This window comes from Nipponia nippon, unplaced genomic scaffold (genome assembly GCF_047370975.1).
Source record: "Nipponia nippon isolate SJK-2023a ecotype South Korea unplaced genomic scaffold, ASM4737097v1 scaffold_36, whole genome shotgun sequence".
NCBI lineage: Eukaryota > Metazoa > Chordata > Aves > Pelecaniformes > Threskiornithidae > Nipponia > Nipponia nippon.
In genome coordinates, this window is record NW_028262354.1 from 2618998 (window position 1) to 2627700 (window position 8703).

General features: G+C 70.1%; 3 protein-coding genes across 5 annotated transcripts; 2 read left to right on the forward strand and 1 right to left on the reverse strand.

Moving 5' to 3' along the window:
* On the forward strand, positions 1 to 3480 carry TTC24 (tetratricopeptide repeat domain 24). Its single transcript, XM_087772511.1, has 10 exons — positions 1 to 817; positions 898 to 1110; positions 1191 to 1319; positions 1493 to 1614; positions 1706 to 1819; positions 1964 to 2034; positions 2128 to 2201; positions 2325 to 2457; positions 2727 to 2903; positions 3223 to 3480. Exons 1-10 carry the CDS (start codon positions 70 to 72, stop codon positions 3332 to 3334), a joined length of 1893 nt encoding a protein of 630 aa, XP_087628637.1. The 5' UTR covers positions 1 to 69; the 3' UTR covers positions 3335 to 3480.
* A 463-nt stretch (positions 3481 to 3943) lies between these two features.
* On the forward strand, positions 3944 to 5904 carry NAXE (NAD(P)HX epimerase). Its single transcript, XM_087772516.1, has 6 exons — positions 3944 to 4170; positions 4509 to 4617; positions 4717 to 4827; positions 4963 to 5076; positions 5162 to 5309; positions 5391 to 5904. The coding sequence occupies exons 1-6, from the start codon at positions 3986 to 3988 to the stop codon at positions 5591 to 5593; spliced, it is 870 nt and encodes a 289-aa protein (XP_087628642.1). The 5' UTR covers positions 3944 to 3985; the 3' UTR covers positions 5594 to 5904.
* Positions 5905 to 6050: 146 nt separating this feature from the next.
* GPATCH4 (G-patch domain containing 4) lies at positions 6051 to 8618 on the reverse strand. 3 transcript variants are annotated; one of them, XM_087772515.1, is made up of 7 exons: positions 8500 to 8618; positions 8275 to 8348; positions 7665 to 7757; positions 7352 to 7459; positions 7071 to 7177; positions 6886 to 6936; positions 6051 to 6753 (listed from the first exon to the last, which is right to left on the reverse strand). In XM_087772515.1, the coding sequence occupies exons 1-7, from the start codon at positions 8570 to 8572 to the stop codon at positions 6234 to 6236; spliced, it is 1026 nt and encodes a 341-aa protein (XP_087628641.1). In that variant the 5' UTR covers positions 8573 to 8618; the 3' UTR covers positions 6051 to 6233. The 3 variants fall into 3 exon arrangements, with proteins under 3 accessions (XP_087628641.1, XP_087628639.1, XP_087628640.1); XM_087772513.1 differs by having other exon boundaries at positions 7352 to 7569; XM_087772514.1 differs by lacking the exon at positions 8275 to 8348 and having other exon boundaries at positions 7352 to 7569; positions 8500 to 8589.
* Positions 8619 to 8703: the final 85 nt, after the last annotated feature.

The window sequence follows — 8703 nt, forward strand, 5'->3', positions numbered from 1 at the left end:
TCAAGAAATCCCAGGACTGGGCTGCCTGCTGCATCTCTTTCTCTTGCAGGCAGGTTGCTCACCCTGCCCATGGCTTCGGAGGAGGCTGCTAACCCGGGAGCAGAGCCCGCGGCCCCCGCGGTCAGGAAGAAGAGCCGAAAGAAAGGGAAGGAGAAGGCGGAGGCCGGGGAAGATGCCCAGGAGGGAGGGGACGAGGCGGCGGGGCTGGCACTGGGCGAGATCGAGGGGCTCACGCGAGCCGGGCGCCGGGCGCTGGCACTGGGCGATGCGCGGGAGGCGGTGGGGTGCTTCAGGAAGGCGCTTCGCCTCTCCGGGGGCACGGCGAGCCCCCGGCTCCGCAGGGCTTGTGCCTTCAACCTGGGGGCTGCCTACGTGGAGACCGGGAAGCCCAAAAAGGGCCTTGAGTTCCTCCTCCAGTCCCAGCCCTCGGAGGGAGAGAGCGGGGAGCACTTGGAGGACCTTTATTTCAACATCGGCGCAGCTCACGAAGGGCTCCAGGACTTTCCGAGGGCTCTGGAGTGCTTCGGCAAAGCCGCCGGCCACAACCCCGCGGCGCAGGCCGGCAGCCGAGCAGGGACCCGCGTGCAGATGGGCTGCTGCTACCTGGGGATGCGGGAGCCGGCGCGAGCCGCGCGTTGCTTCCTGGATGCCGCGCGGACCTACGCGGCGGCCGCGAGCCCCGAGGCCACCGCGGTGGCTCTGAGCAGGGCGAGCGGCTCCATGCTGCAAAGCCGACGGTTCAGGGCGGTGGAGATCGCGGGCGTCCTCGCCCAGTGCCGCTCGCTCTGCGAGAGCATCCCCGACCCAGCCCTGCGAGGTAACGCCGCGCTGCGCCCCTTTCCTCTCGGAGCCCCGGGGAGCAGCGCCCGCACCCAGCTTTTCCTCTCTGCCCCGCAGGGAAACTCTACAACGACATCGGCCTCGGCTACTCCCAGCTCCGCATCTTCTCCCTGGCTGCCGAGAGCTTCGAGCGGGCCCTTGCCCTCTGCGGCGGCGAGCCAGACCGGCGCAGGGAGGCTGCGCTGCTGCAGAACCTGGGTGCTGCCCACAACGCCCTGCGCAGCTTCGGCACGGCCCTGGGCTGGCACCGGCGAGCGGCGGCACTGCACAGTAGGTCGCACCGGTATCTCTTGCTCTCGGCTTTGCCGGATGTGCCGGCTCGGGATGGAGCCCCGTGTTCCCAATTCCAGGCGCTCTAGGGAACCGGAGGGCGCAGGGGCAGTGCTTCGGTAACCTGGCGTACGCCTGCAGCCGGCTCGGGAACCACGAGGCTGCCGCAGAGAACTACCTGCACGCCTTGCAAGCCTTCCGGGACTCGGGTAAGGGGAGGCGCGGGCAAATCGTCCCTGTGCCGGGGGCTCTGCAGCATCCGGATGCCGAGCGGCCTCAAGCCGGGCGTGTGCCGGATCCAAAGGGCATCAGCGATGCTCCCTCCCCGGGAGCTCGGCTGCGACGTGCCGGGCCAGCGCTGACGCTGCCCTTCGCCTCCCAGGGGACGTGCAGGGGCAGTGGCAAGCGTGCGAGGGGCTGGGAGCAGCCTGCTTCCACCTGGGAGACCCCCAGAAAGCCGTCGGGCGCTACAAGGAGGCCCTGACTTTGCTTTCCCACTGCCAGGTAAGGCACGCCGGGGAAAACCCCGAGGCCGGACCCTCCCGTGCATCACGGGACGACCCAGCCCAGCCCACGCGGGCGCTCTCCTCGGCAGGACACCCCCAGAGCCGCCCGCGAGCGGGTCGTGCACAAGCTGACCGATGCCATCCAACACCAGCTCTGCCTCCACGGCCGCCTCTCCTGCCGGGGTGGCTGGGCACCCGCCCCGGTGAGCATCACCCTGGGGGCGCGGGGCAGATCGGGGTGCTGGGGGCTGACACCCCAGGTGGGGGCTGGTGGAGAGAGGCACCCGGCTTAGGTGGGCAGAGGGACAGGCGCATGTAAGCCCCAGGCCGTCCCTCCATCCTGGCAGGCCCCCGGCCAGCAGCGGGTTCGCTCGACGCTGCCCCACGCCAGCGGGACACGGCGCTGGGGGAGCGAGGCGTGAGTAGGAAAGCGGCCGTCCTGCCCCTCCTTCCTCCGCGGCCGAGTTCCCAGCGTCACCCAGGAGAGAAACCTTCCTTCCCTTGACCCCAGGTCCTTCGGGGGGAAAGCCCGGCCTGGGGACGAGCTGTACACACCTGAGCTGGGAGCACGAACCGGGCGTTCAGGTAAGAGGGTGCGAACTAAACCCCAGCCAACTTGCTTGAGCCACGCAGCCGGTTTCTGCCGGAGCCGAGGCTTCGGCACGGTCTGGCACCAAACTCCTGCCTATTTGCCCTTCCTTGCCGGAGGCATGGGAGCGGCCTCGACTGTCGGCCCCGCGCTGGAGCCCCACGACCCACGCAGCTGCCTGGACACCGCTGGGGAGGATGAGGATGGTCCCAGCGCGGCTCCAGGGCGTCGCGGTCAGCCCCACGCTGGCAGGTGGGTGGGCGAGGGGGAGGCACCCCGATACGGCTCCCTGCACCCAAATACCCTTGCAGTAGCAGCGGGTGGCATCGCCCCGGAGGTGATGGTTAAAGGGGAAAATCCAGAGATTTTAAAAGCTGCGTAATTCTGGGGAGCGCGTTTGGGGACTGATTTTAATTCAAGCTGGAATTTGGGGAGGGTTCGGTAACGATGCGATAGGGGGGAGTTTGCCACACAGATGCTCTCCGTCACCTCCACGGCAGCCGTCTCTGCTTTGCTCCCAGTAGCCTGACCGCCACCCGCCCGCGCCCGGCCCCGCCGCACCACGGCGGCCTCCGGCCAAGCGAGTACCAACCACCACCGGAGCTTCGCTTCCCCGGCGAGCCAAGGGCTGCGGTTCTCACGCCGCGTTTCGCAGGGCGTCGTGACCGCCAAAGCCTCCGGCTGAGGTCCCCGGAGCGGTAGGTGACGCGCTGGAGGAGCGGAGGGGAGGTCTGGGCTCCGGGGTGTCCTCTGAGGGAAGGGTCCAGGGCTGGAGACCCCCGGCGGGGCTTGGGACACCCCCGCTCCTTGCGACGGCCGTGTCCCCAAACCCAAAATCACAGGGGCTTGGGATTTTGGCACCTTGTAGCCAACCCCAACCCTAACGCTATAATGGGGCAGCAGCTCTGAGGGGGGATTCGTGTACCCCAGTATGAAATCCACCCCCTGTGCTCTGTTCTGCATCCCGCCGGGCACCCGCACACCCCGTAACGCCTCGGTGGCCTCGCTGCCTCCCAGCCCTGCCGCCGACCCCGCTGCTGCCGCCGCCACCACCGGCTGCCGGCCCCGCGGGAACCCGGAGCCCCGCACGGGGAGCAGGATGCTGTCCCTCGTCTGCAGCCTCGTGTGACAGTGGAGGACACGGGGAGACGGCGGCTTCCCGGCAGCGTGACCGGGCAGCGGGATCCGTGCCTCCCCGGGGCAGGCCCGAGCTGCCGCTGGGATCCCGCTCACGGTGCTTGAGCCAAGACGGTTTTGAACCCGGGTCTTTGCCGTTCTCCTTTCCGTGCGGGGGCCGGGGGGGGTCCCGGGGTGGGGGTCCCAGGGTAGGGGAGGGTCCTGGGGCAGGGGGGGTTCCTGGGGTGGGGTGGGGTCCCGGGGTGGGGGGTCCCGGGGCAGGGGGGTGTCCCGGAATAGGGGGTTCCTGGGGTGGGGTCCCGGGGTGGGGTGGGGGGTCCCAGGGTAGGGGGGGTCCCGGGGTGGGGTCCCGGGGTGGGGGGTCCCGGGGCAGGGGGGTGTCCCGGGGTAGGGGGGTTCCTGGGGTGGGGTCCCGGGGTGGGGTGGGGGGTCCCAGGGTAGGGGGGGGATCCCGGGATGGGGCGGGTCCCGGGGTGGGGGGGGTCCCTGGAGGGACGGCGGGCTCCGAGCCCTGCGCTCCGCCCGGCACCGCCCCGCAGCCCGGGGCTGGGCGCTCCGCCCCGGGGCCGGTCCTGCGCCTGCTCCGTGCGGAGCCCCGAGCCGAGCCGCGCCGCGCCGGGCCGGGCCGAGCCGTGCCCGCCGCATGCCGGGTCCGCGGACGCTGCTGGGGCTGGGGCTGCTGGTGGCGGCGGGGGCGCGGGCGGGCGGGCGCTGCCCGGGCCGGGGCTGGGGCTGGGAGCGGAGCTGGGAGCGGGACCGGTGCCGTCCCCACCGCGCCATGCACGGGCCCAGCGCCGGGCCCGGCCCCCGGGGGCTTCGCTTCCTCGGGTACGGCTGCGGAGCGGGGTGCGGGGCCCCGGGGGGGGTCGCGGGGGGGGCTGGGGTGCAGGGAGGGTGCAAAAGGGGGGGCGGAGGGGGGTGCAGGGTGCACAGGATTCATGGGGGTGCAGGGTGCACGGGGGTGCAGGGTTCATGGGGGTGCAGAGGTGCACGGGGGGGCTCAGGGTGGGGAGCTGGGTCCTGCCCCCCCCCCCCCCCCCCCCGCACTCCCTGGTGCTTTGCAAAGTCGAGGGGATCCGAGCTGCCCCGGACCCCGCAGAGCTGGAGCCCGGCTGGGTTTCGAGGCCCCCAGGGCTGCCATCCTCCCTCCCTCCCTCCCTCCCCAGGCAGGAGGAGGCCCAGGCCATCGACCAGGAGCTCTTCACCGAGTACAAGTTCAGCGTGGATCAGCTGATGGAGCTGGCAGGGCTGAGCTGCGCCACCGCCATCGCCAAGGTGGGCGCGCGAGAGGCCGGCACTGGTCCTTGGGGGTCCTGGCCCCGTGGCGTGGCCTCGCTTCCCCACCGTAACCCTACATCTCCTGTCCCACGCCAGGCCTACCCGCCCAGCTCCTTCACCACCAGCCAGCCCGCCGTGCTGGTCGTGTGCGGGCCGGGGAACAACGGCGGCGATGGCTTGGTCTGCGCCCGGCACCTGAAAATGTTTGTGAGTCTCTCGTGTAGGCGGCTGCGCGCTCCCCCCGGGAGGGCGCCCGTCCCCGTACCCGCAAGCATTGGGGTTCCCGCTCCTCTGGCTGCTCCTGCTGCCGGAGCGCCCTTCAGGTCCCTCCCGCTCTTGCAGGGCTACGAGCCGACCGTGTATTACCCCAAGCGCCCCAACAAGCCCCTGTTTGAAGGTCTGACCACCCAGTGCCAGAAGATGGACATCCCCTTCCTCCCCGAGTTCCCGGCCGAGGTGAGGAGCAGCCCCCGGCTTGGGAGCAGCCGCCCTTGGAGCCGTGCCTGGGGCTGTTTTTCACCCGCCGCCTTCCCCGCCGCAGGCCGCGCTCATCGACGAGCTCTACGGCCTGGTGGTGGACGCGATTTTCGGGTTCAGCTTCACGGGAGCGGTGCGGGAGCCCTTCGGCAGCATCCTCGGCACCCTCGAGCGCATCACGGTGCCCATCGCCAGCATCGACATCCCCTCGGGTGAGTAGCGGCTGGACCCACCGGAGGAAGGTGCCCGGCCGGGGTCTTCCTCCTCCAGCCTGGCCTCGGGGCTTGTTGCAGGCTGGGACGTGGAGAAGGGGAAGGCGGACGGCCTCCAGCCTGACATGCTCATCTCGCTCACGGCGCCCAAGAAGGCGGCAATGCATTTCGCTGGCCGCTACCACTTCCTCGGGGGCAGGTTTGTGCCCGCCGCGCTCCAGAAGAAATACGCTTTAAACCTGCCACCGTACCCCGAGACGGACTGCGTCCTGCAGCTGACCTAGGGCTGGGGCTCAGCGGGGGCTCGGGGTGCTGGGCCAGGCTTCGGCACGGCAGATCAGGGCCTAATTCTGCCAAAGCCGCAGCTCTCTGCTAGGAGGATGCTCAGCACCTCACTGGGCTCCAGTCCTACCCAGCTCTGCCAGCGGGATTGAAGTTCACCGCAGACCAAAGCCCCCAGGAGCTTGGGAGCGACGGGGCGGCTGCCTAATCCGAGTGCTTCTAGGTGTAGACGCGATCCTGGGGTCTGCCGCGCGTCTCGCACCTCAGGATAGTTTCACCCCAATAAAGATTTATTCGTGCCCTTGAAAAAATACTTCGATACCGCGGGGGGTCTGTCCCCTTGTGTCCCTCTGCGACAGACCCACGGCAAATGGGTGCCTGTCCCAGGGCCTGGTGGGAACCGGGGTCACCCCTGACGGGAGGAAGGCTCGGGGAGTGAAATAAAGCTCGATCCAGCTCCAGCCCAACCAGTCCCAGCCCAGCATCCCCAGGCAGCGAAGGCGCAGCTGGGCCACAGCGCTGGGCTCCACCTGGGAAGAGCCCAGAGCACCTTGGGCCCCCATTGGCGCCAGCAGGCAGGATCGGGGCCCCGACAGCCAGACGGTACCGGCGGCTGCGCAGCGCGGCAGCCGTGGCCCTTCCTCACTCCGGCTCCCTCTTCCTCCTCTTCTTCCTGGGGCTGTGCCCAGCTTCGTCTGGCCCATTTGTGTCTTCCAGAGGTACCTCTGGCTCAGCCGGCTCTTCTTTGTCCTCCTTCTTCTTTTTCCTCTTTTTCTTCTTTGTCTCAACGGGCTCTTCTCTGTCCTCCTCCTCCTCCTCTTCCTCCTTCTTCTTCCTCTTTGCAGCCTTCCCTTCCCCTGCCACCTCCTCTTCTCCACTTGGCTCCTGGTTCTTCTTCTTCTTCTTCTTCCTCCTCTTCGCAACCTTCCCTTCCTCTCCCGCCACCTCCTCTTCTCCGCTTGGCTCCTGGCTCTGCAGCCCCTCGGGAGCGGCCCCGTCCCCAGGCTCTTCCCTTGTTTTCTTCTTCCGTTTTCCCTGCCTCCCTGGGGGGCTGCTCTCTGCGGGCTGCCGCTCCTTGCCTCGGTACGCGGCCAGGAAGGCTCGCTCCTGCTCCTCCAGGCGCGCCAGCTTGGCGCTCATGGTCAGGCCGTGACGGGCACCCCTGCAACGATCGCGGGCAGCCGGGGTCCGGCACCTCCCTGGCAGGGAACGCGCACGCCCCGGCCCAGCCCGCTCGGAAACCCCTGCCAGGAGGGGGAAACCCAACCGTGCAGCCCCCCCCCCAACCACTCACTTGTGTGCGGTGCGGCCCCCGCACGCTCGCATCAGCTCCTCGTCCGTCAGCCTGCGGGACGGAGACGGGACGTGTCACCCCCGGCGTCGGCGCGGCGGGGAGCGCGGTCCGGACCGGGGCTCGCCCTCGTCCCTCCCCGCTGCCGCAGCGCGGGGCCGGGGCATGCACCCCTGCCCCAGCCTCGCCTCCTGGCCGAAGAGAGGTCCAGCTTCTCCTCCTCCTCCTCCTCGCTGCTCTCTGAGCCGGTGGGCGGCTTCGTGGACTCCTCCCCGCGTGCCGTGAGCGTGGCCGCCTGCGGCGGGGAGAGGCAGAGGGGCCGTGAGAGAGGGGGCCAAGAAAATGGGGGCCCTGGGGGCCACAGCAGCGATGGGCTGGGGAGGCTGCGCTGCAAGGGGGGTGCAGAGCCCGCAGCAGCCTTCACAGAGCCGCCAGCTTCTCCCCGAGCCACGGCCCCGGGGCCGGTTACCTTCACGAAGCGGCCGTACAGCATGCTGCCGGTGCTGCCGGCCTTGCGGGGCTTCTTAGTGCTGATCCGGACTCCCTCCTCGGAAAGCGTCTTCATGGAGATGCCATCCTGGGGGGAGAGAGATGCCAAGGGCTCGGAAGCGTTTCGTCCGAGGGGCTTCGTCCCCTCCAGCAGCGCCTCCCTGCCACCACGGTCCCAGCGCAAGGCGCTGTTGGGGGCTGCGGGGAGATGTAGCGGCAGCGTAAAGGCCACCAAAGGGGACCCCAAAGCCTTCCCCTGCCTTCAACCCCCCGCCGCCCCCCAGCCCTCCGACCTGCCCGGCCTCCACGGCGATGTTGGCAGCCGCCTTGTTGAAGACGTGGTCCCACCAGTGGAAGGAGAACGGCTCCGCCGCATCGTGTCCCACCTGCGAGGCACCGGGGAGCCACTGAAAGGGCTGGAACCACCGCAATGGTTGCAGCCACCAAAACGGTTGCAGCCACTGAAACGGCTGCAGCCACCATGGTTGCAGCCACCGAAATAACAGCTGCAGCCACCATGGTTGCAGCCACCGAAATAACAGCTGCAGCCACCATGGTTGCAGCCCCCAAAATGGTTGCAGCCCCCACAATGGCTGCAGCCCCCACAATGGTTGCAGCCCCCAAAATGGTTGCAGCCCCCAAAATGGTTGCAGCCCCCAAAATGCTTGCAGCCACCGAAATAACAGCTGCAGCCACCATGGTTGCAGCCCCCAAAATGGTTGCAGCCACCATGGTTGCAGCCCCCAAAACGGCTGCAGCCACCATGGTTGCAGCCACCGAAATAACAGCTGCAGCCACCATGGTTGCAGCCCCCAAAATGGTTGCAGCCCCCAAAACGGCTGCAGCCACCGCCACGGCGGCCACCGCGGGCGAGCCCCGGCGGGGCAGGGGGGCCGCACTCACCCCCGCCGTGTCGCACTTGACCTTCACCCGGATGGCCCGGGCGATGCCGTCCTCCCGCTTCCCCAGCCCCTGCCCTGGGGAGGAGGACACCCGTCAGCGCCGCCGCAGAGCCCCCCGCGGCCGGGGGGAGGCCGCCGGGGGGAGGCCGCCGGGGGGAGGCCGCCGGGGGGCGGCCGCCCGCCCGGGGAGCGGGGCCGGGGCGAGGCGGAGCGGGGGGATCCGCACCTCGCCGCCATCCGTGCCGCCGCAGCTGCCTCTCGGCGAAGCGCAGCCCGCGGCCCGGCGGCGGGGCGCTCATGGCGGCGGGGGCGCACGCGGGCGGGAGGGGCGGGGCCGCGGCGCGGGGCGGGGCGGGGCCGCGGCTCTGCGCACGCGCGCGGGGCGGGGCCGGGAACGCGCCCGGAGCGGGGCGGGGGGGGGGGGGTAGGG

Coding starts and splice junctions, on each gene's coding strand:
- NAXE (XM_087772516.1), top strand. CDS start 3,986: ATGCCGGGTCCGCGGACGCTGCTGGGGCTGGGGCTGCTGGTGGCGGCG. Junction 4,618..4,716: donor GCGCCACCGCCATCGCCAAG/GTGGGCGCGCGA, acceptor GTCCCACGCCAG/GCCTACCCGCCCAGCTCCTT. Junction 5,310..5,390: donor CAGCATCGACATCCCCTCGG/GTGAGTAGCGGC, acceptor GGCTTGTTGCAG/GCTGGGACGTGGAGAAGGGG.
- TTC24 (XM_087772511.1), top strand. CDS start 70: ATGGCTTCGGAGGAGGCTGCTAACCCGGGAGCAGAGCCCGCGGCCCCC. Junction 818..897: donor CCCCGACCCAGCCCTGCGAG/GTAACGCCGCGC, acceptor TCTGCCCCGCAG/GGAAACTCTACAACGACATC. Junction 1,320..1,492: donor GCAAGCCTTCCGGGACTCGG/GTAAGGGGAGGC, acceptor TTCGCCTCCCAG/GGGACGTGCAGGGGCAGTGG.
- GPATCH4 (XM_087772513.1), bottom strand. Junction 7,570..7,664: donor TCGCCGTGGAGGCCGGGCAG/GTCGGAGGGCTG, acceptor ATCTCCCCGCAG/CCCCCAACAGCGCCTTGCGC. Junction 7,178..7,351: donor TGTACGGCCGCTTCGTGAAG/GTAACCGGCCCC, acceptor TCCCCGCCGCAG/GCGGCCACGCTCACGGCACG.